General features: G+C 48.8%; 1 protein-coding gene and 1 pseudogene across 8 annotated transcripts in view; both read right to left on the bottom strand.

The window, feature by feature from the left end:
- TBC1D14 (TBC1 domain family member 14) overlaps nt 1-20,122 on the bottom strand; it is an 81,968-nt gene that overhangs the window by 36,306 nt on the left and 25,540 nt on the right. For 4 of the 8 annotated variants that reach the window (XM_059676183.1, XM_059676192.1, XM_059676202.1 and 1 more), the window contains 2 exons: nt 18,048-18,215; nt 10,779-10,899 (listed from right to left, as the gene is read on the bottom strand). In XM_059676183.1, the coding sequence (XP_059532166.1) occupies nt 10,779-10,899; nt 18,048-18,215 (289 nt within the window). Of the gene's footprint in view, nt 1-10,778; nt 10,900-12,079; nt 12,218-15,346; nt 15,556-18,047; nt 18,216-20,122 lie in introns of those variants that run through there. The other 4 variants (XM_059676236.1, XM_059676217.1, XM_059676174.1 and 1 more) reach the window with 4 other exon arrangements.
- On the bottom strand, nt 2,016-2,150 carry LOC132225075 (U1 spliceosomal RNA; annotated as a pseudogene).

The raw sequence follows: 20,122 nt of genomic DNA, 5'->3' as shown, positions 1-20,122 counted from the left end.
CAACCGCCATTTCCAAACCACTCTGACCATGCCGGCAGCAGTTTCTCATTTTTTAAATTTCATCTGCCCCTGAGAGGGAAGGTGTAGCTATGAAGGGGGCGGAGCGAGAGAGACCACTGACCCTCACGAGCTCCCACTGGACACCGCCCGCTGCTCCCCACTTTCTTCACTCACATCTCACAAGCAGGGACAGGATGGGCATTGCCTTTCAGAAGAGACCAGCTTTCAGAGAAGCAAAGTGCTGGCCTCAGGCCACACAACCAACTGCGAATGACAGAACCAGACACGGACTCAAGGCCTCGGATCCCTAAGTCGGAGTCCTTCCAGAAACATGCATCTAAGACGCCTGTGGTGAGCAACAGCAGTGGTGCCGATGCAGAGCCCTGTCACCATGGCAAGAATGCAGGGTGCCAACTGGCTAATCCGTATATTATAATATTTATTTAATGATAGAGGTTTGTTACTTTATTTGCTCCTTATACAGTTTCTTTTTTAAAATATATTTTTATTGGTTTCAGAGAGGAAGGGAGAGGAAGGGAGCGATAGAAACATCACTGATGAGAGCGAATCATTGGCTGCCTTCTTCATGTTGGACCTAGCCCACAACCCAGCCATGTGCCCTTGACTGGAATCGAACCTGGGACCCTGTAGTCTGCAGGCCGACACTCTAGCCCAGGGGTGGGCAAACTTTTTGACTCGAGGGCCACAATGGGTTCTTAAACTGGACCGGAGGGCCTGGAACAAAAGCATGGATGGAGTGTTTGTGTGAACTAATATAAATTCAAAGTAAACATCATTACATAAAAGGGTACGGTCTTTTTTTTTTTTAGTTTTATTCATTTCAAACGGGCCGGGGCCGTAGTTTGCCCACGGCTGCTCTAGCCACTGAGCCAAACCAGTGAGGGCCCTTATACAGTTTCTTAAGATAGAAAATGTGATGATTGATTTGAGAACTTTTTACTCTAATGCCCTCTCAGCACCGCATCCCACACATTTTGATAGCTTGTATTTTTATTCCGGTCCAAACATTTTCTAGTTTTCCTGTGGCTTCCACGCGACCCCATGATTTATTCAGAAGGGGTTACTTGTTTAATGCCACGTTGGGGAGATGCTCTTGTCCTCTGTCACTGTACTCTAGTGTGACTCTCCTGTGATTAGAAAACCTGGTTTGCATAATTTTAACCTTTCATGTTCATAGTTTCTGTTGCCATGCAGGTTACCTGAGGTCTACCTGAGCGTCCCTGGAAAGAATGTGTTGTGCGCTTGCTGGAGGGTGGCGTGCTCTCTAGGCGGCAGTCCATCCAGCGGCTGACAGTCAGCCTTCTCTCCTGGCTGATTCTGTCCACAGGTCTACCAGGTGCTATCCAGAGAGGAGAGCTGGCCCTCCAGCTATAGCCCGCTTGCCCGCTTGTCTCACACCTGTCAGTGTGCCCTGTGCTCTGCAGCTAGTACCAGGTGCACACACACCGAGAACCAGTCTGTCTCCATTAGCAAGTGTCCCACCTTCTGGTAGTTTCCATTGCTCTGCAATCCTTTTATATGTTAATATATCTGCTCCATCTTCCTCTTGCTCAGTATTTTCATGGTAAATCTTACCCATCCTCTCATTTTAACCCACACATTTTATATTTAGAGTAAGTTTCTTTTAGAAAGCATAGATCTGGGCCATTTTTTTAACCCATTCTGTGGGGTATCCAGACATTGCTGGTATGTTCAAACCATCTACATGGATTGTAATTGCTGATATGTTTCCATTTAGACCTACAATCTTATTTGTTTTCTGTTTTACCTTCCTCTAACTCTTCTTTCCTGCCTTGGTTTTGTTTAAGTTATTTTAGAATTCCATTTAAATTTATTGGCTTTTTGTCTCTCTTTAGTAGGTGATCTAGGGACTAAAATATATTTAATGTTTCACAGTCTATTTAGAACCATATTTTACCACTTCATTGTGGAATGTACAAACTTTACCACCATATCACCTCCCCCTGTATTTTATTTAAACTTTCTAATCCCCCATCACCACAAATGATGCAGTCGAGTCTCCCACAACTGGGGAAGTCACAGGGCCCGCACACCCGGAGCGCAGTGGGTAAGCCTTGCTGGGGAAAACCACCTTCAGGAGCACAGTATCTCCCCTGCCAGGTGAGTACGTCCCCTTTACCTTCTCTCCGTCTTATATATTACATCTACACACACTGAAACCCCAGGCATGACTTTTTTCTCCCAACCAAATATATTTTAAAGAACTCATTAAGAGAACAACAGTCCACTGTATTTATCTAGCATGTACCATTTCTGCTCCTCTTCCTGCCTAAGTTTCAGGTTTCCTTCTGACAGTGTCCCTACTGTCTGAACAGCTTCCTTTGGCAATTCTTTTAGAACTGCTGGCCACACATTCTCTTCGCTTTCCTTCATCTGAGAATACCTTCATTTTACTGTCATTTCTAGGCATTTTTGCTAGATACAGAATTTTGGGTTGGTAGCTCCTTTCTTTCACTTCCTTCTGGCCTCCATAATTTCTGATGACAAAATCAGTCATTCAAATTGTTGTTTTCCAATAAGTAGTGTGTGTTCTCTGGCTGCTTGTAAAATTTTTGTCTTTATTTTCAGCAATTTGGTTATGATGTGTCTGGGCATGGACTTCTTAGTCTTTATCCTGTTTGGAGTTCATGGAGGCCCGTCTCCCAAGTCTGTAGGTTTATGTCTTTTCCCAGACTTAAAACACATTCATTTATTCCAACATTGTTTTCTGCATCGCATTTTTCTCCTCTCCTACTGGAACTCCAGTAACAAGTGTTAGACTTTTTAATGTCCCACAGGTCCCAAAGGCTCTGCTCATTTCCCCCAATCTTTTTTTCTCTGTATTATTCAGATTGGATAATTCCTATTGATCTAAAAGTTCACTCTCTCTTTCCTCTGTCATCTCCATCCTGCACGGAGCCTGTCCAGTTAGTTTTTATTTCAGTTACTGTATTTCTCAGTTATAAAATTACTATGTAGCTCTTCTTTGTATTTTCTGTATCCGTACTGACACAATCTTTCTTCCATTTCAAGAGTGTTTGCCCTTACTTGTTGGAACATTTTTGTAACGGCTGCTTTACTAGTTAATGCTGACACCTGTGTTATCTTGGCCCTGGTATCTGTTGTCTTTCCCTTGTGAGCTGAGATTTTCCTAGTTTTTCATATGCCAAGTAATTTTTAATTGCATTCTAGATATTTTGAATATTGTCACGAGACTCTGGGTCTTATCAAAACCCCTTGGAGAATGTTGATACTTTTGTTTCAGCAGGCAATTGACCTGGCTGGATCCCAGACCCAAGTTCTAATCAGGCTTCTGTGAGTTGTGGTTCCAAAATCAGTTGAGATTTCAAAGCCTTTGCAGTAGTACTTGGTGAATCTATCCCATGTGCGTCCCACCCAGATGTCTGGGATTTGTGTGGTGGCCTACCCCCAAGGTCAGTTCTCAAAGTCTATGTGTGCTATTTGAGTCGGATCCATGTATCCACAACTTGGGAGTAAGCCCTGCTGTTCATAACAACCTTAAACAGTCACTTTCCTGAGCTCTTCCTCCCGACACGGCCCCCAGTACTTGCTGGTTCCTCAGTCTCCCTTTTTCTGGTTCTCTAGCCACTCTTCCCACAACTATGTCTGTCTTGGGGCCAAACTGTGGGAAGAGGGAATACAGCATCAGGCGTTTGCCCCACCTTGGGAACGAAGCTCCTGTAATCAGTTTCCTTCCTGAGAGTTTTAGGCTCCTGCCAGCCCTTGCTCTGCTGCCAGGAGACTGCTTGGGGGCTGTGTGAGCGAGAACAGAGAAAAGGCAACAATCAAGTGTGAGGCCTCTGCATTCTCTCTGAGTGCTAGGAGACCCCTTTCTCACCCAGAACCAGAGAGTGTTAACAGCCCCTATGGGTTGGAGCTACCTTGAATTCAGGCTGTGAAATACCAGAGGGGGGAAAATGGTAAACTCAGTCAATTCAGTGGTACTTCAAGTTCTGGTTTTCCTCCCCGACTGTTACTTTTCCGAACCCCTAACCCTATGCCATGCACGATGTGCAAGTTGTACAGCTGCATCCACTGGGAGAGATGGAGCCGAGTGTACTTGCCCAGAATGGGGCTGCTCTTCTTGTGAACTGGTTCAAGCCCATTCTCCAAGGATACACGGGATGATGGCAATGAAGGAAGTTTTGTTTTAGAATCTACCTGCAGGCCCACCCCCATTACCTGCACTGACCACCAAGGCTTATCACTCCTGCAATGTGTGATGATGGATGGTTTTCTAAGCACCCAGACTTCTCAGAACCCAGAGGTGAGAAGAATGACTGTTACTCTGAGAGGTCCTGGTTTTGCCCTCTTCGGGATTCTCTCTTTAACATCTCACCGCTGACTTGAGATTCCAGAAGGCCGTCCAAGACATTCCAGGTTATAAAAAGCCAAACACTGATGCTCACCTTTGCTCACAGGCAGCATTTTTCCTAGGACACTGCCCTCCGCAAGCCTGTCCTTTCCTGCCGCTCTGCTGGCCACCCTCAGCCGCTGCCTCAGAGCCCACCCAGGACCCAAACTATCTGCTCAACCTCGTTTCCTGACAATAGTGCCAATTCCTCAAGTCTGTGTACACCATGTTATGTTTAAAAGACTCACAAACTGTCCTTGCCCCAGCTGGTGTAGCAAGGTGGTTAGAACATTGGCCTGAGCACCAAAGGGTCAAGGGTTAGATTCCCAGTCAAGGGCACAGGTTCGATCCCCAGCCCGGGTTGGGGCACGTGCTGGAAGCAACCAATCAATGTCTGTCTGTCTGTCTGTCTGTCTCTCCCTCCCTCCCTCCCTTCTACTCTCTCTAAAAATCAACGGAAAAAATATCCTCAGGTGAGGATTAACAAAAAAACAACATAAACCAACACCAACAAAAAACCTCTGTCCTAAATGTTTGCAGTCATGAGCCCCTCTGAAATCCACCTTTAGTGGTCTTTTCTTTTAAAAAAATTAAAAGAACATGTATGGAAAAATTACTAAAAGGAAAAGTACCAAAATGCAAACAGTAGTTATTTGGGGTAGCAAGACTCCAAATTTCTTAATTTGCTAGCATCTTATACATCTTCTACAAGTTAATATAATGAGGAAGTATGTATTGCTAATTTATCTTTAAAAAATCCACTCCCCATATCCCAAAACTTGAGCAACTGGGGGACCATTAAGCCGTGGCCATCTCATGCCAGGCTATAGCAGTAGGACTCGATAACATGGCTTCACCTACACAACTTCACTGGCATGTCCAATTTCCCAGCCACTGCTTCTCAAACAAGACTGCACATCAGATTCACCTGCAGAGCTTAAGTATAAACAAAACACCTGTTCAGGTGGAAGGGCATGTGAGAAGAGAAGAACAATTCTAAAGTTTTAGACCTGAAAGCTTGGCACCAAGTGCGGAATCTCGGAAGGAAGGTGGGGGAGGGTGGGTGGGTGGGAGGTAATCAACCAAAGACCTTGTATGCATATATGCATGACCCACGGACACAGACAGTGGGGTGGTGAGGGCCTAGGGTGTGGCTGGAGGGGGTCGATGGGAGAAAAGAGAGGACATATGTAATACTTTCACAATAAAGATTTTAAAAATAAAATAAATGATGCATACTGAACTAAACAAGAAAATAAAATAAAAATATTTTTTAAAAAAGTATTTCAATTCAATACATGTTTTAGACCTGAATAAAAGGGTCAAGTCTGTCATTTACCAAAATGAGGAAAGATGCCGAAACCGGTTTGGCTCAGTGGATAGAGCGTCGGCCTGCGGACCGAAGGGTCCCGGGTTCGATTCCGGTCAAGGGCATGTGCCTGGGTTGCGGGCACATCCCCAGTGGGAGATGTGCAGGAGGCAGCTGATCGATGTTTCTCTCTCATCGATGTTTCTAACTCTCTGTCTCTCTCCCTTCCTCTCTGTAAAAAAATCAATAAAATATATTTTTAAAAAAATGAGGAAAGATGCAAGGGAACAGGTTCAAAAGGGTGGAAAGAAAGTAAATAAAGTTTAGGCCGCTGCTTGTTAAACAGGAAATGCCTATACCTGTCCACGTGAAGCTGTTCAGTAGGCAGCTGCAGGCCCACATTGGATCAGAGATGCAGTCCCGGCTAGAGACATACGTGGGGGCTGTCAGCGGAGGGGGACATGCGAAGCCTCGAGTCCAGCTGAGACTTCCCAGAGGGTGACCACCGACAGAGAAGCACTCAGAGCCAGCACGGCCTCCCCCAACACGGCAGTATGTGTTGAACAAGCAAATGAAGGGAGAGGCAGGGTCAGGTTCATTCTCACATGCAGTTTCACTTCCTGTTGTCCAGGGCAGACTTGTCACAGGACAGAAACCAGAACAGCAAACACCCCCAGCACTCGAGACATTCAGCGCTGCTCGGAGCACATGGTGAATATTCACTCTTTTAACGCGCACCTCAGAGGCAGGGACTCCTGTTCTCCAAGTTCCAGAGAGGAGGAAGATGGGGTGCAACAAGGTGAAGTAACGTGCCCAAAGCCACGCAGCCAGGCTGTGGCAGGGCTGGGACACAGCGCTGGTGCCTGGCCCCCACCGCGTTAAGTCACCATGTGATGCTCTAAGTACTACAAGCTGCGAAAGAAGGGAAAGGAGTTCGTCTCCCCAACACCTGCCGGGCTGTAGCTCTGCTGGAGCATCATCACCGCCCGGGACCACAGTCTAGCACGCAGGCCCAGCACGGGGCTCTCTGAGTGTGTGAGCTGACGTCTGCGACAACAGCCAGCGAGAGCCGGGTGCCCAGGAGCCTCCCCACGGGGGCAGGTCCCTGGCTCTGTATCACTCTCAGGCCGTGCAGCTTGGGGGTGGGGGTAGGGGTGAGAGTGGGGACGGGAAGGATGAGAGATGAGAGGGTGAGAGACACAAAGCACCAGCAAACAACACGGCAGGACTGCATGACTCGCGCAGGTGCAAGCACACCCTTTGTTATTGATGGCTGCAGCCAGACGGCGCTCTTCTCGGCAGTGCTGTGTCACCACACAGCTGACCTGTTCATTTCAGCTCGCAAACACCCTTTAGGTCAAAGAACATGCCCACGCTCACCTTCGGAAAACGAATGACCAAGATGGCAGAGACATTTAAGCACGATGCAAGTAATATTAAGAATAAATCTATTGCCGAAACCGGTTTGGCTCGGTGGATAGAGCGTCGGCCTGTGGACTGAAAGGTCCCAGGTTCAATTCCGGTCAGGGGCATGTACTTGGGTTGCGGGCACGTCCCCAGTAGGGGATGTGCAGGAGGCAGCTGATCGATGTTTCTCATCGATGTTTCTAACTCTCTATCTCTCTCCCTTCCTCTCTGTGGAAAATCAATAAAATATTTTTTTAAAAAAAGAATAAATCTATTTAGTATGATAGCTACTTTTCTGAAAGTGTGGATTTCTTTTAAAATATTTTAACTGCTTGGCTACTTAGTCTTCTAAGAAATATTTTGCTGAGTTTTACAAACAAACTCATCATATTTTAATTTTATGCTATTTTAATAAGCCTATACAAGAAGTGATCCAAATTTAAAATACAAAGTCCAACACTGATTTATTTTGTGAATCTCCTGGCTCCAGACACCAGCTCTGGGGAATGTTAGGCCACATTCAGAACAAACTTAACTTGACAAGGCATAAAATAGGTGCAAATCCACCTTGTAGCCTGGCCAGACCCCAATGTGTGCACACTGCCTCCCTCACACACCGCACGCCCGTATCCACCATGTTTCACGCTCAGAGGGGCCAACCTCGGACACCACTATTGCCACAGCCCTGAGCCAGACACCCCTTTCTCTCACCTGGACTAGCCCAAGAGCCACACTCTTGCCAGGGTGACCACATCACTCTCAGCCTGCAGGCCAGAGCCAGGGACCAGGGTCATCATGCCACATTACATCACCATCACATCATGTCACATCACAGAGGCCCCCTGGACAGCACCCCCACCTCCTGCTCACGCTGCCCCTTCCCGACAGTCAGCCCCACTGCTCCTCTGCCTGTGTCTAGATCAGGGGTGGGCAAACTTTTTGACTCGAGGGCCACAATGGGTTCTTAAACTGGACCGGAGGGCCGGAACAAAAGCATGGATGCAGTGTTTGTGTGAACTAATATAAATTCAAAGTAAACATCTACACTAATAAAAGAGAAAAATGGTAATTGGCGTACGACGCTACCCTTTTCATTGGCTAATCAGGGCTATATGCAAATTAACTGCCAACTAAGATTGGCAGTTAACTGCCAACAAGATGGCAGTTAATTTGCATATGTAGGCACAATGCAGGGAGGCGAAAGGGAAAGCAGGAAGAAGCCCCCTGCCACTGACAGTGATCGGAAACCCAGGGGGGAGCTAAGAGCTGGGGGGGCAGGGCAAAGGCGGCCCTGGGGCCGCCTTTGCCCTGCCCCCCAGCCATGATCGGAGAATCAGGTGCCTTTTCCGCCCTGGCCAGTGATAGCAGGAAGTAGGGGTGGAGCCAGCGATGGGAGCTGGGCACGGTCAAAGCTGGCAGTCCCAGGAGCTAGGGGTCCCTTGCCTGGGCCTAAAGCGGAGCCCGCGATCGCGGGGCCGCTGCAGCTGCGGGTCCCTGCTGCCCGGGCCAGACGCCTAGGCCAGAGGCGTCAGGCCTGGGCAGGGGACCCTCATTTCCCCCCATCACTGGTTCTGCCCCCAGCCCAGGCCTGATGCCTCTGGCCCAGGCATCAGGCCTGGGCAGGGGACCCCCAGACCCCTCTGACTGCTGGCTCTGCCCCTTGCCCAGGCCTGATGCCTCGGCCAGAGGCGTAGACCCCCATCACCCTCCGATCGCCTGATCGGCCCCTTGCCCAGGCCTGATGCCTCCGCCAGAGGTGTCAGGCTTGGACAGGGGACCCCCATCTCCCCCCGATCACTGGCTCTAGCCCCCGCCCAGGCCTGAGGCCTCTGGCCCAGGAATCATGCCTGGGCAGGGGACCCCCATCTCCCTCTGATTGCTTGCTCCACCCCCCGCCCAAGCCTGACGCCTCTGACCCAGGCTTCAGGCCTGGGCAAGGGGACCATCATATCCCCCCAATCCCCGGCTCCGCCCCCCACCCAGGCCTGATGCCTCTGGCCCAGGCATCAGGCCTGGGCAGGGGACCCCCAGCCCCCCGCCCAGGCCTGATGCCTCGGCCAGAGGAGATGGCCCTCATCACCCTCCGATCACCAATCACCGGATCGGCCCCTTGAACAGGCCTGAGGCCTCCTGCAGAGGCGTCAGGCCTGGGCAGGGGACCCCCAGCTCCCTGCGGCTGCAGGCTCCGCCCTTGCCCAGGCCTAACGCCTCTGTCAGAGGCATCAGGCCTGGGCAAGGGGCCAATCCTGCGATTAGAGGGTGATGGGGGTCAACGCCTGAGGGCTCCCAGTATGTGAGAGGGGGCAGGCTGGGCTGAGGGACACTCCCCCCCACACACACCCAGTGTACGAATTTCGTGCACCGGGCCCCTAGTCATTACATAAAAGAGTACGGTCTTTTTTTTCAATAGTTTTATTCATTTCAAACGGGCCGGATCCAGCCTGCTGGCCGTATTTTGCCCACAGCTGGTCTAGATGCTTCTTTGGTACAATGGGGACAATAATAGTATCTTCTTCATAAGGTTATTGTGAGTTTTAAATGAACTAGAAACCTAAGTGCTGACTCACTTAAAGTTAGCAGAAGTAACCACTCAGTACATGATCCATCTCCATTATTATGACTTCTCCATCACACCTTTACACTCAACCCCCTGTACGGCCTGGCCCGCAGGCCCTGCCGCCATCCCCATGCACCTGTGCTGCTCTTCCAACCCCTGCACTGCAAGCACTTCCTCCCGAGGCCTTTCCTGAGCACAGGTGTGTGCTGTTTCTCCAACCCCAGTGCAGAGCGAGGACCTGCACCAGTAGACCCTCGAGTGTTCACAACAATCATCAATGAACACAAAGCAGGTGGGAGGGGTGCGGCTGCTGGGGGCAGTGTCGCAGCTCTGGGCTCACAGCCTAGAACAGCCGTGGGCAAACTATGGCCCGTGGGCCGGATCCGGCCCGTTTGAAATGAATAAAACTTAAAAATAAAAAGACCGTACCCTTTTATGTAATGATGTTTACTTTGAATTTATATTAGTTCACACAAACACTCCATCCATGCTTTTGTTCCAGCCCTCCGGTCCAGTTTAAGAACCCATTGTGGCCCTCGAGTCAAAAAGTTTGCCCACCCCTGGCCTAGAAGATGCAGGTGGTGGGTCAGCCCCCCCGGCCTGCTGTCCCTGCAGGAGCCCCTCTGTGAAAGGTGAGCATATGTCTCCAGCTGCCCCCGACGGGCCTGACCCCGAAGCCTGGCAGACAGGTGGGCAGCTCCAGGGCCAGCAAGAGGAGGGTCACTACAGCTGGGTGAACAACGCAGCACCGGAAGGAGTCAGTCCCAGGAAGCCCAGGGGATCAGAGAGGGAGCTTTACTAGCAAACACAGTCAATACAAATCAACCACAAACACATTTGCAACTATTACCAGGAAAAAGTGACTACATTAAATCAAGTTATAAATATATCTAAAGCCCAGCTCTCTCAACTGAACACTCTGATGTGCCTGTTACAAACTGTCAGAAATGATAAAGTACAGTCACTGACATGCTGAAGACAGGCTTGAGTGTTAGGAACTTGGCATGCAAATTAATACAGTTTCCCCATCCCAAAACCTCCAAAATAGTCACTTTTGCAAGGTTCATAAGTTTATGCTGCACAGCACACGTTGTGTGTATCTTGTATACCTTTTGTACTTTCTTTGACTCTTTCTGAGCATTCTCTCGGAGTGGCATTTTTCCAAATAACTTCCATCCCAAGTCATTTTGTTTGTCAAGTCTTGCATTTTGTTTTCTAGTAAGCAAGTTCCTATAGGGAGAGAATAAAAGGTTAGGGAATTCCTCGGTGGTTAGAATATCAGGACAGCCGAGTCACTGTAAAGAAAACCAGCAGACTTCCTGTGACAGGTCAATGTGGTGAGCCACTCACTCCAGGTTTTCACACTTAATTTCCATACAGACATGAAATTATGCAGTAGGTGAAAGACCTTGAACCTCAAGTAAGATTTTTGTCATTCATTGTTAGGTGTATAAATTCTATAATTTAGAGTAAGGAAATGTATTACATCATGACACAGTATATCAGAAAAAAATGAACTTTGAAGTCAGACCAAAGGGAACTGAAACTCTGGCTCAACCATTCACTAGCTGTGTGACTCTCTGGCCTGTATGTTAACCTGTCTGAGCCTCAGTTCCCTTGTTTAACATGTGTCCTTGTAGGAATTAAAATGATAGCTATAGCCCAGCTGGTATGGCTCAGTGGTTGAGGGTCGACCTATGACAGGAGGTTCGATTCCCAGTCAGGTATTGTGCCCGGGTTGCAGGCTCGATCCCCAGTGGGGAGTGTGCAGGAGGCAGTTGATCAATGATTCTCTCTCATCACTGATGTTTCTATCTCTCTTCCTCTCTCCCTTCCTCTCTGAAATCAATAAAAATATATCTTTTTTTAAAAGTTACAGCTACACAATCAGTGCTCAAAGAACAGCTGCTTTAGCCCTGGCCAGTGTTGGTCAGTGGTTAGAGCATCAACCCTCGGACTGAAGGGTCACAGGTTCAATTTCTAGTCAAGGGCACGGCACGTACATGGATTGACAGTTCGAACCCTGGCCTCGGTTGGAGTGTGAGCAGGAAACAACCAATCGATGTGTCTCTTTTACATGGATATTTCTTTCTTTCTCTCTCTCTCCCTTTCCCTTACACTTTCTCAAAAAAAAAAAAAAAATCAATGGAAAAATTCTCAGGTGAGGATTAAAAAAAAAGAACAGCTGCTTTAGTACTTAACCTTTAGTTTAGTTTAAGTTATCTATCAGGTAAATCTATATACCTATTCACAGAGTCTCCACATTTCATAGAAAGAAAGCCACCCAGGAGTCTGTCATGAGGTCTCCTCTCCCAACAACACATAAACGCAAGACCCAGATAACAAAATAAATCCCAAATGGTGGTGCAAAGTAAGCTCTGTTTGGGATGCACCGCTTTGGTGTACTCACTACAAACAGGTGGCTTCCAGGCCCACAGCAAAGTATCCGATGCGCAGCGTCTTGTGTGCCAGCAGGTAGGCAAGTGTCAAAGGAAGAAGGGGACGCAGCTAACGGAAACAGCTGCCAGTTTGAAAGGGCTCCCACTGGCTAACAATTTAATCATCAACATAAATAATGAGAACAGGGATTATAATCCACTGAATAAGACAAAAAGGCACGAGCCTACATGGGTACAAATAAACAAACATTAATGCACGGAGGAGGAAGGAGAGCTACAGGACGCCACTTAGCAAGTACAGAAAGGTGGGTGGAGTTAGAACGGGCCACTGGGTGCTAACCCTTGCAGGTGAAAGCTGGATGAGGACCAGGGTCTTCACACCAGGGTGATCACAAAGGCAAAACCAGTTCTCTCTCCAGTGGAGAAACTTCCTTGAGGAAGTGATCACAGCTGGCATCGCTAACTGGACACACCGCCATGTTGTTGGCAGCTACCCAATGCACCAAGGACCCTTCCAGGCCCACCTCCAGCCTGTCACACATACTCAGCCCCTGGCCAGCAGCAGCCATCACCCCGGGGGCATTCCTCCACTGGGGAGCAGAGCACAGGAGGAGCAGGAGCTTCTGCCTCAAGCTCGAGCCCCCAGCTGGGCCAGCACTCTGCTCTGCAGGAGGGAGGGCGGTGACAGAGAGATCAGAGAGATCCGAGGGACCCGCTGGGTTTACAAGAAAGGGAGGCTGAAGGCGAGTGGCCCCGCAGGTGCTGGATGTCCCGCCCCCCCGCTCCCCCCCCCTCCCCCCCGCCCCCGTCCAATCTGTTGACAATGCCTATCCCGATTCCTGGATAATAACGCTGAAGAGGCCTCGGGTAATACACTGTGCGCTGCCAATGGTTAAGCCACTGCCAACTAACAAACTGAGGGAGGCAGAGAACTTGGGCAGGAAAAAGGAGTCAGGGTTTCACCCCTGCGTGTATCCCAGGGCTTGCAAAATAATTATTTTCATCTCACTAGGTCACAATGCAGAGGAAAAGATAGGAGATGCCCTTGGTTCTGTGCCTCAAGGTGAAGACCTTTGAAATGCCTTTTTCAGATTCCCGGGCGCATGACCACCTCAGGGAGCAGAGCACAAACCCTTAAATACCCCGCACCTTGGTTTCTCCCACCTCTAAGCACTCTTCCTTCCATTCCTTCCTTAATTCCAAAAGTATAAAAAAGCTGCAAAACTGTCATTCTACAGGGCATCTGAGCTCTTGCTCCCTAGCACTGTAGTCAGTTTGGTTCAAGTAAACTCGTAAAAATTCTCTACAGGTCTGAACGTCCTTATGTTGACACCAATGACAGAGTCATGTAAAAATAGTGCTGGTTTCTGCCTGCCCGGCCCGGGAAGCCAGCAGCTCACGGGCACACTGTGGAGTGCAGGTCACAAGGAAACAGTGTCATCACGGTTAGGAGCAAGATGGGTCAGTGACACAACTCACGGGGACAACATGGACCATTAGAATCCTGTCCCCACGAAGCTTTCCTCTTCTCAGCCTAGATTTATCCCCCTTTTTTTGGTTTTCATCACCAGAATCTAAGTCCTTGAGGGTGGATATAGCAGGTCCTCGAATCATGACGTCAGTTTGTTACACCGTTGATGAGGTGCTGTAGAAACCTAACTCTTGCAGATGTTATAAAATTGGTTTTTGCCCAGCTGGGGTGACTTGGTGGTTGAGCATTGACCCACAAACCAAGAGGTCACCAGTTTGATTCCTGGTCAGGGCACAGGCCTGGGTTGTAGGCCAGATCTCCATTAGGGGGCGTGCAGGAGGCAGCTGATCAATGTTCCTCCCTCATTGATGTTTCTATCTCTCTATCCTTCTCCCTTCCCCTCTCTCTAAAATCAGTAAAAACCTATTAAAATAATAATAAAATAAATAGTTTTTGTTATGGGTCATTTCACTGAAAGTCACAGAACCTATCGACACGTTAAGTGAGCACGTACTATATACTGCCTCCTATTCACTGTGGTGACTCCAGTCTAGAACAGTTCCTGGCATGTAGGAAAGCATTCAAAATTATTCCATGCATGCTTTTCAGGGCCTCTTCACAAACATGACACAAGAATGGTTCCTGCCCATTTAAAGTAGAGGAAGCTAGGATCCGAACAGCTCGGGGAGTCCTGCCAGAGAGACAGCTAATGGGCACAGGGCCGAGAGGCAGGGGGACGTGTCCGAGCTGCTACCTGGAAATCTGGAGTCAGCGCAGTCCCAGGGTGCATGAAGCAATCCTCCCCACCCTGCGGAGCAGGTTCCACAAGCCACCAACTCTCAGCAGGGATTTCTCAAAACCTCTCAGTCTTGAGAAATGAAACTCCAAAGTCCTCCTCCTTCAACACTGTGCAAGCGAACTCTGCTGCAATTCAGTGACTGCCTGGGCCTCGTGCTCCCTCCCTCGTTCAGCTCACTAACAGGAGCTGCAGCAAGTTAGCCAGCAGTAACCAGGAACACCCAGCGTTCCATCCCCCGCGCACCGATGGCTATCTCCTCCACCATTTCCTTTACAGATCACCTGTCAGGGACCGCATGTGTGAAACACCCCACCAGGAAGGCACAGAGTCGCCATGGTACAGACAGGAAACCGGCTCGGGGAGGTTAAGGACTTCACTCCTGATGGGATATACACCCCCTGGCACCCCCTGGGGTAGAGAAGACAGAAATCCTGAGTGATGCTTCCAAAGCCCTTGCATAGCTGGTGCACTTTTCCCGCTCTCCACGCGCAGCAGCAGGCTTCCCATCCTCAGACCCCACACTGGCCCCCACTCTGCTCTGGACAGGGAAGAGGGAGAGGCCAGCCTCTTCAGCCATCTCAGGTGAAAAACAAAACACACTCTGCAGAGCAAGCCTCCGTGTGACAGAATTCTCCCTGCCCCGGGGAAAGACCAGTCACTGTGCCCCAAATTCCTAGTTCCACAACTAAAAGCGCTCAGAGCTAGGAACACTTGGAGCCTCTCCTCCTTTAGAAAATGTGACCCCAGTAGTATCTGAGGCTAAAGAGTGGATCCCTAAAAACAGAGGCAGCGGTCAACTCAAGGGAGGGTCGTGAGCACCTGCCGAGAGCCCCTGGCGCACAGCAGACCCTGCTGGAGCTACAGGACACGCCCACTTCATCTAAGAAACAAGCAAGGAGGCAACTCTGCCCAATGGGCAGCGGGGGCCTACACCTGCACACAGGGTAAAACCAGCTCCAGTTAGGTCTCCAGTTTAAAAACAAGAAAGGCCACACTGGGACCACAAACCTGTCCATGAGCAGGAGCGCAGAGGAGACGGACATCGCGTCTACTGTGGCCACACGGCTCTGCAAGGCCGGCCGCAGGCGGGCGGACTCTCCCCTCGCCGCATTCCTGGCAGCTGGAGCCAGAGTCCCGGGGAAGCACCATGGACGCCTTCAGAGCCCAGCTCCACAGTCTGGAAGGTTAAGGCACCAGGACAGAGCGGCCGCTGGAAAGGCGGAGGCGGGGCAGGCAGGGCTCTGACTCCTAACTAGTCACAGGGAGGGAGGAGGGAGGAGGGAGGAGGGAGGAGGGAGGAGGGAGGAGGGAGGAGGGAGGAGGGAGGAGGGAGGAGGGAGGAGGGAGGAGGGAGGAGGGAGGAGGGAGGAGGGCGGGCAGTCTGGGAAGCAAAGCATGAGTGACCGGTTCCGGGGACTCAGCACAGCTCCACTCCACATCTCGGCGCCATGCAGAGACCCAGAGCCACACACAGCGCCAGAGAGGCCAACGAGCCACAAAACCCAGGGCACTCCTTTCTGGGAAGCAAGATGAAGTCACATCTGCAACGACTTAGAGCATGTCCTGTGTGTCAGACACTGAGCTTTGTGAAAAAGAGAACAGGTATGCAGGTGAGTCACAGAAAGGGTCATGGAAAGTCCTGACCCAATCCCTGCCTCAGAACCATCACCAAGGGATTCTCCCTATTCCTGATTTGAAACACCAGTAAAACCTTTTCAGGGACCAGACCTAACTAACCACTTCAAGGTCAACAAACCTGAGCCATTCTAAACCCACAAGAAGTTAGTCTAGGCTGGCTCGCCGCCCTTCCCACAGGCACTGCTCACTCCTGGGTCTGCAATGAGCCCACGGGGAGGCGACGCTGCACCTGGGCCAGGGCCCTCTAATATCCAGTCCACGCCCCTTAAATAAAGGAGACCACCTGCGACTGGAGAGTCAGTGCCAGGTGGCCATCTCTGCGATAGGCAGTGGTAAGGGATGAAGATGGAAATTTTAATTTTACTTTCCAAATTTCCATACTGCTAAAAAACACAAACTAAATCAGCATGTATTCCTTCTGCAAGTACAAAAAATACGTCAAGTGTGGGAGACAACAGGGCACAGGAGTGGTACTGAGCACCTTGTCTGTGCCAGGCCAAGACTAAAGAACGACACCCACAGCCCTAGCCGGATTGGCTCAGTGGATAGAGCGTCCACCTGCAGACTGGAAGGTCCCAGGTTCAATTCCTGGTCAAGGGCACATGCCCGGGTTGCAGGCTCGATCCCCAGTAGGGGGCGTGCAGGAGGCAGCCGATCCATGATTCTCTCTCATCCTTGATGTTCTCTCTCTCTCTCTCTCTCTCTCTCTCTCTCTCTCTCTCTCGCTCTCGCTCTCTCTCTCCCTTCCTTTCTGAAATCAATAAAAATGTATTTTAAAAAAGACCACCCTCAAAATCCCAGTCCCAGTGCAGCTGAATTGTGTGTGTTGGGGGGAGGAGGCGTGGGGGGGGGGGGTGACTAGCGAGGATACTAATTCCTTGCATTCCAAAGTCTGGTGTCTGGACTGGAGGCAGCCCACCTGGGAACTAGCTGGAAACACAAAATCCTGCGCCCCCGACCCAGACCTCCGTAATCAGAACCTGGGGGGGTTGGGGGAGCAATCTGTATGAGCCTCCCTCTAGTTGAGAAGCTCTGATGCTCGCTCGCTCGCTCCAGTTTAAGCACTGTTCTGACTACTGACACACAAACCTGCGATCTTACTTGAACTTGTCAAACCCCTCACCCCCAGGAGTCAAATCCACACCTGGTCTGGCACAGGCATCACTCAGGAAGCGCCACACCCACAGTCTCTCTCAGGACCCTGTGTCCTCCCTCCCTACAAATCTACACCTCCATGTTCCCACACCTCTCCAAATTCTCCCTCAACCTGCAACAGTCATGTGTCATAATTATTCCTCAGCAAAACAATCTCCAAAAATATCTACAATGAGAAACTCACAAAGAAAACTCAGGCCCAGGGGGCCTCACTGGTGAACTCTTCCAAGCATTTAAGGAAGAAATACACAAAGCCTTTCAGAGGCCAAAGCTTTCACTCCTACCCTCTCTCCACCCCAGAAGGAATTCAGTAGTCATTCAATGAGCACGTTTATGGGCATTATTCCCCAAGAAAAAACTATTCAGCCAGGACTGTTTAGTACCCTTTCGAGAATCATTTGACACGGAGCGTGTGTGTAGGCTTTTTTAAAATTCATATGCAATAAAACTGACTTTCTGTAAGTTTTAACACATGGTAGGTTCACTTAACCACCAGAGAAAAATCTCACTGAGAACACACAAAGCAGAATACTTCTGAGCCCATTCTATAAGGCCAGCATAATCTTGACACCAAAACCTGTCAGGGGCAGTATAAGAAAGGACAAATTACAGACAGAAAGTCATAACCAAAATATTAGCAAATCCAATTCAATCATGGAACATAAAGGATGGTGTATCAAGAATAATTTGGGATTATCCTGAGAATGCAAATGCAGTTAGCTTACTTAACATTAGAAAAGTGCAATGTTATTTGCCACATAAACACATAAAGGAGAAAACACATACAACCGAGAAATGCAGGAAAAAAGGCATTTGACAAAACGTAACATAAGTGTGATCTTTTAAAATTATAAAACTAGGAATAAAAGAGAACTTCCTGACTCGGATAAAAGGTATTTAATAAAGCATGAGGTACCTGGTGAAAAGACACCCGCCAGCAAGCGTCACACTGAGTGGGGAAGCAGGGAAGCTTTCAGAGGCCAGGCCACTTCCACACGCACGGAGCTCTAGGCCTTCCGTGAGGCCAGAACACTGCGGGAGAGGGGAGAGGTCTGGAAACAACCCACTCACAGACAGGGGCTTTCTACACAGAAAACACAAAAGAATCCACAGATCAACAGCAAGAACCGAATTTAACAAGATCACAGGATGCAAGGACTACACACAGAAATGAGCGGCATTTCCAAAAAACATTTCTAAAATGCCATCTGTAAAACCATCCAAAAATAACAAATATCCTGGAATAAATTTAATGAAAGAAACACAAGACCTTTACATTTAAAAAAACAAGAAACACCTATAAAATACTGTGGAAAATTTAAAGAAAAACTAAATAAATAGAAAGACACACCATACTCAGACACCAAAAGTCTTCATATAGTAAAAAATGACCAATAAAGATCAATAAATTCAATGCAATCCCAAACAAGACCACAGATTTATTGTGGTAATTGCCAAACTGATTTTAAAATTTATATGGAAATGAAAAAGAACCTAGAATAGTCAAAATAATCTAAAAGAACAAAGTAGAGGGTTTACTCTATAAAATATCAAGACCCATTATATAGTAGCTACAGTAATTTAAAAAGTATTGAAATTAGTGATAGTAGTAAAAGGACAAATTGATGACAGAAGCTATATGGTCACCTGATGTATTTCAAGGTTCACGGGAAGGGTGATCTCTATAGCTAAGGAACATTAACCACTGCCTCACATCATACTGAAAGGTAATTCTTATGGATCATGGATCTAGCAGGTAATGTCAAAACAAAGATTCTATAAGATAACAGAATTTCTTAAATAGAACAAAAAAGGCACTAACCATAAAAAAGAAGATTCTATAAAGTAGAATTCATTATAGTTAAGAAGTTCTGGCCCTAACCGGTTTGGCTCAATGGATAGAGCGTCGGCCTGCGGACTCAAGGGTCCCAGGTTCGATTCTGGTCAAGGGCATGTACCTGGGTTGCGGGCACATCCCCAGTAGGGAGTGTGCAGGAGGCAGCTGATCGATGTTTCTCTCTCATCGATGTTTCTAACTCTCTATCCCTCTCCCTTCCTCTCTGTAAAAAATCAATAATATATATATATTTTTTTAAAAAAGAAGTTCTGTTCATTAAGAAAACAAAACAAAAAATCTGCAGAGAATGAGAAGGAAACCACTGTGCAGAGGAGATCTGCATTCCTCACGTCTATTTCACAAAGGCTCTCACCCTGAATCTAAAAATGTGCCTACAGATCAGTGAGACAGGCCCACACAGGCACCTCAAAACAGAGGCCAATAAAATATGGAAAGGTAGGCAAAGTAAACCCAAATCCCCTCACCCGTCACCAGGGTGGCGGAAAAGAACAAACACAGAAGCCAACCAGTGACAGTGCGGCATTCCGAGAGGGCACAGAGCACCCCAGTGCCACGCGCTGCTGCAGCAGTATGAGCAAGCACCGAGGACAGTGGTCGGCAAACTGCGGCCCCTTGAATGTGGCTCTTCCACAAAATACCACGTGCAGGCGCGCACATACAGTGCGATTGAAACTTCGTGGCCACACTCAAGGGGCCTAAGAGCCGCATGTGGCTCGCGAGCTGCAGTTTGCCGACCACTGACCTAGGAAAAGCGCTTAGCATGTCTACCAAGCACACTCGGCAGGGCCGCCCCAGCATGCGCCCCTAAAGACATGCGTGAGACTATTACGATGAGCACCTCCTAATTAGTAAGTGTCACAGACTTAAGAATCAAGCCTCCATGCACAGGCAACACACAGAGAAGTATGTTTGTGCGACTGAAAACTATACAGAGCAAGAGAAAACGAATACGGCTGCCATTCAGTAACACCCGGGTGAACCTCAGGCAAAGCTGAGCAAAGAAAGCCAGACACTGAAGTATATGCTGTATGAATCCATTTATCTGAAACTCCAAAACAAGCAAAACAGCGGCTGCCCTGGGGGAGCAAGGTCCTGACAGGGAAGGGATAGGACGGAGACTTCAGGGCTCAGTG

This window comes from Myotis daubentonii, chromosome 1, assembly GCF_963259705.1.
Source record: "Myotis daubentonii chromosome 1, mMyoDau2.1, whole genome shotgun sequence".
Lineage (NCBI taxonomy): Eukaryota > Metazoa > Chordata > Mammalia > Chiroptera > Vespertilionidae > Myotis > Myotis daubentonii.
The sequence above is the reverse complement of the archived record's forward strand: the minus strand, read 5'-3'. Positions and strand labels throughout refer to the sequence as shown.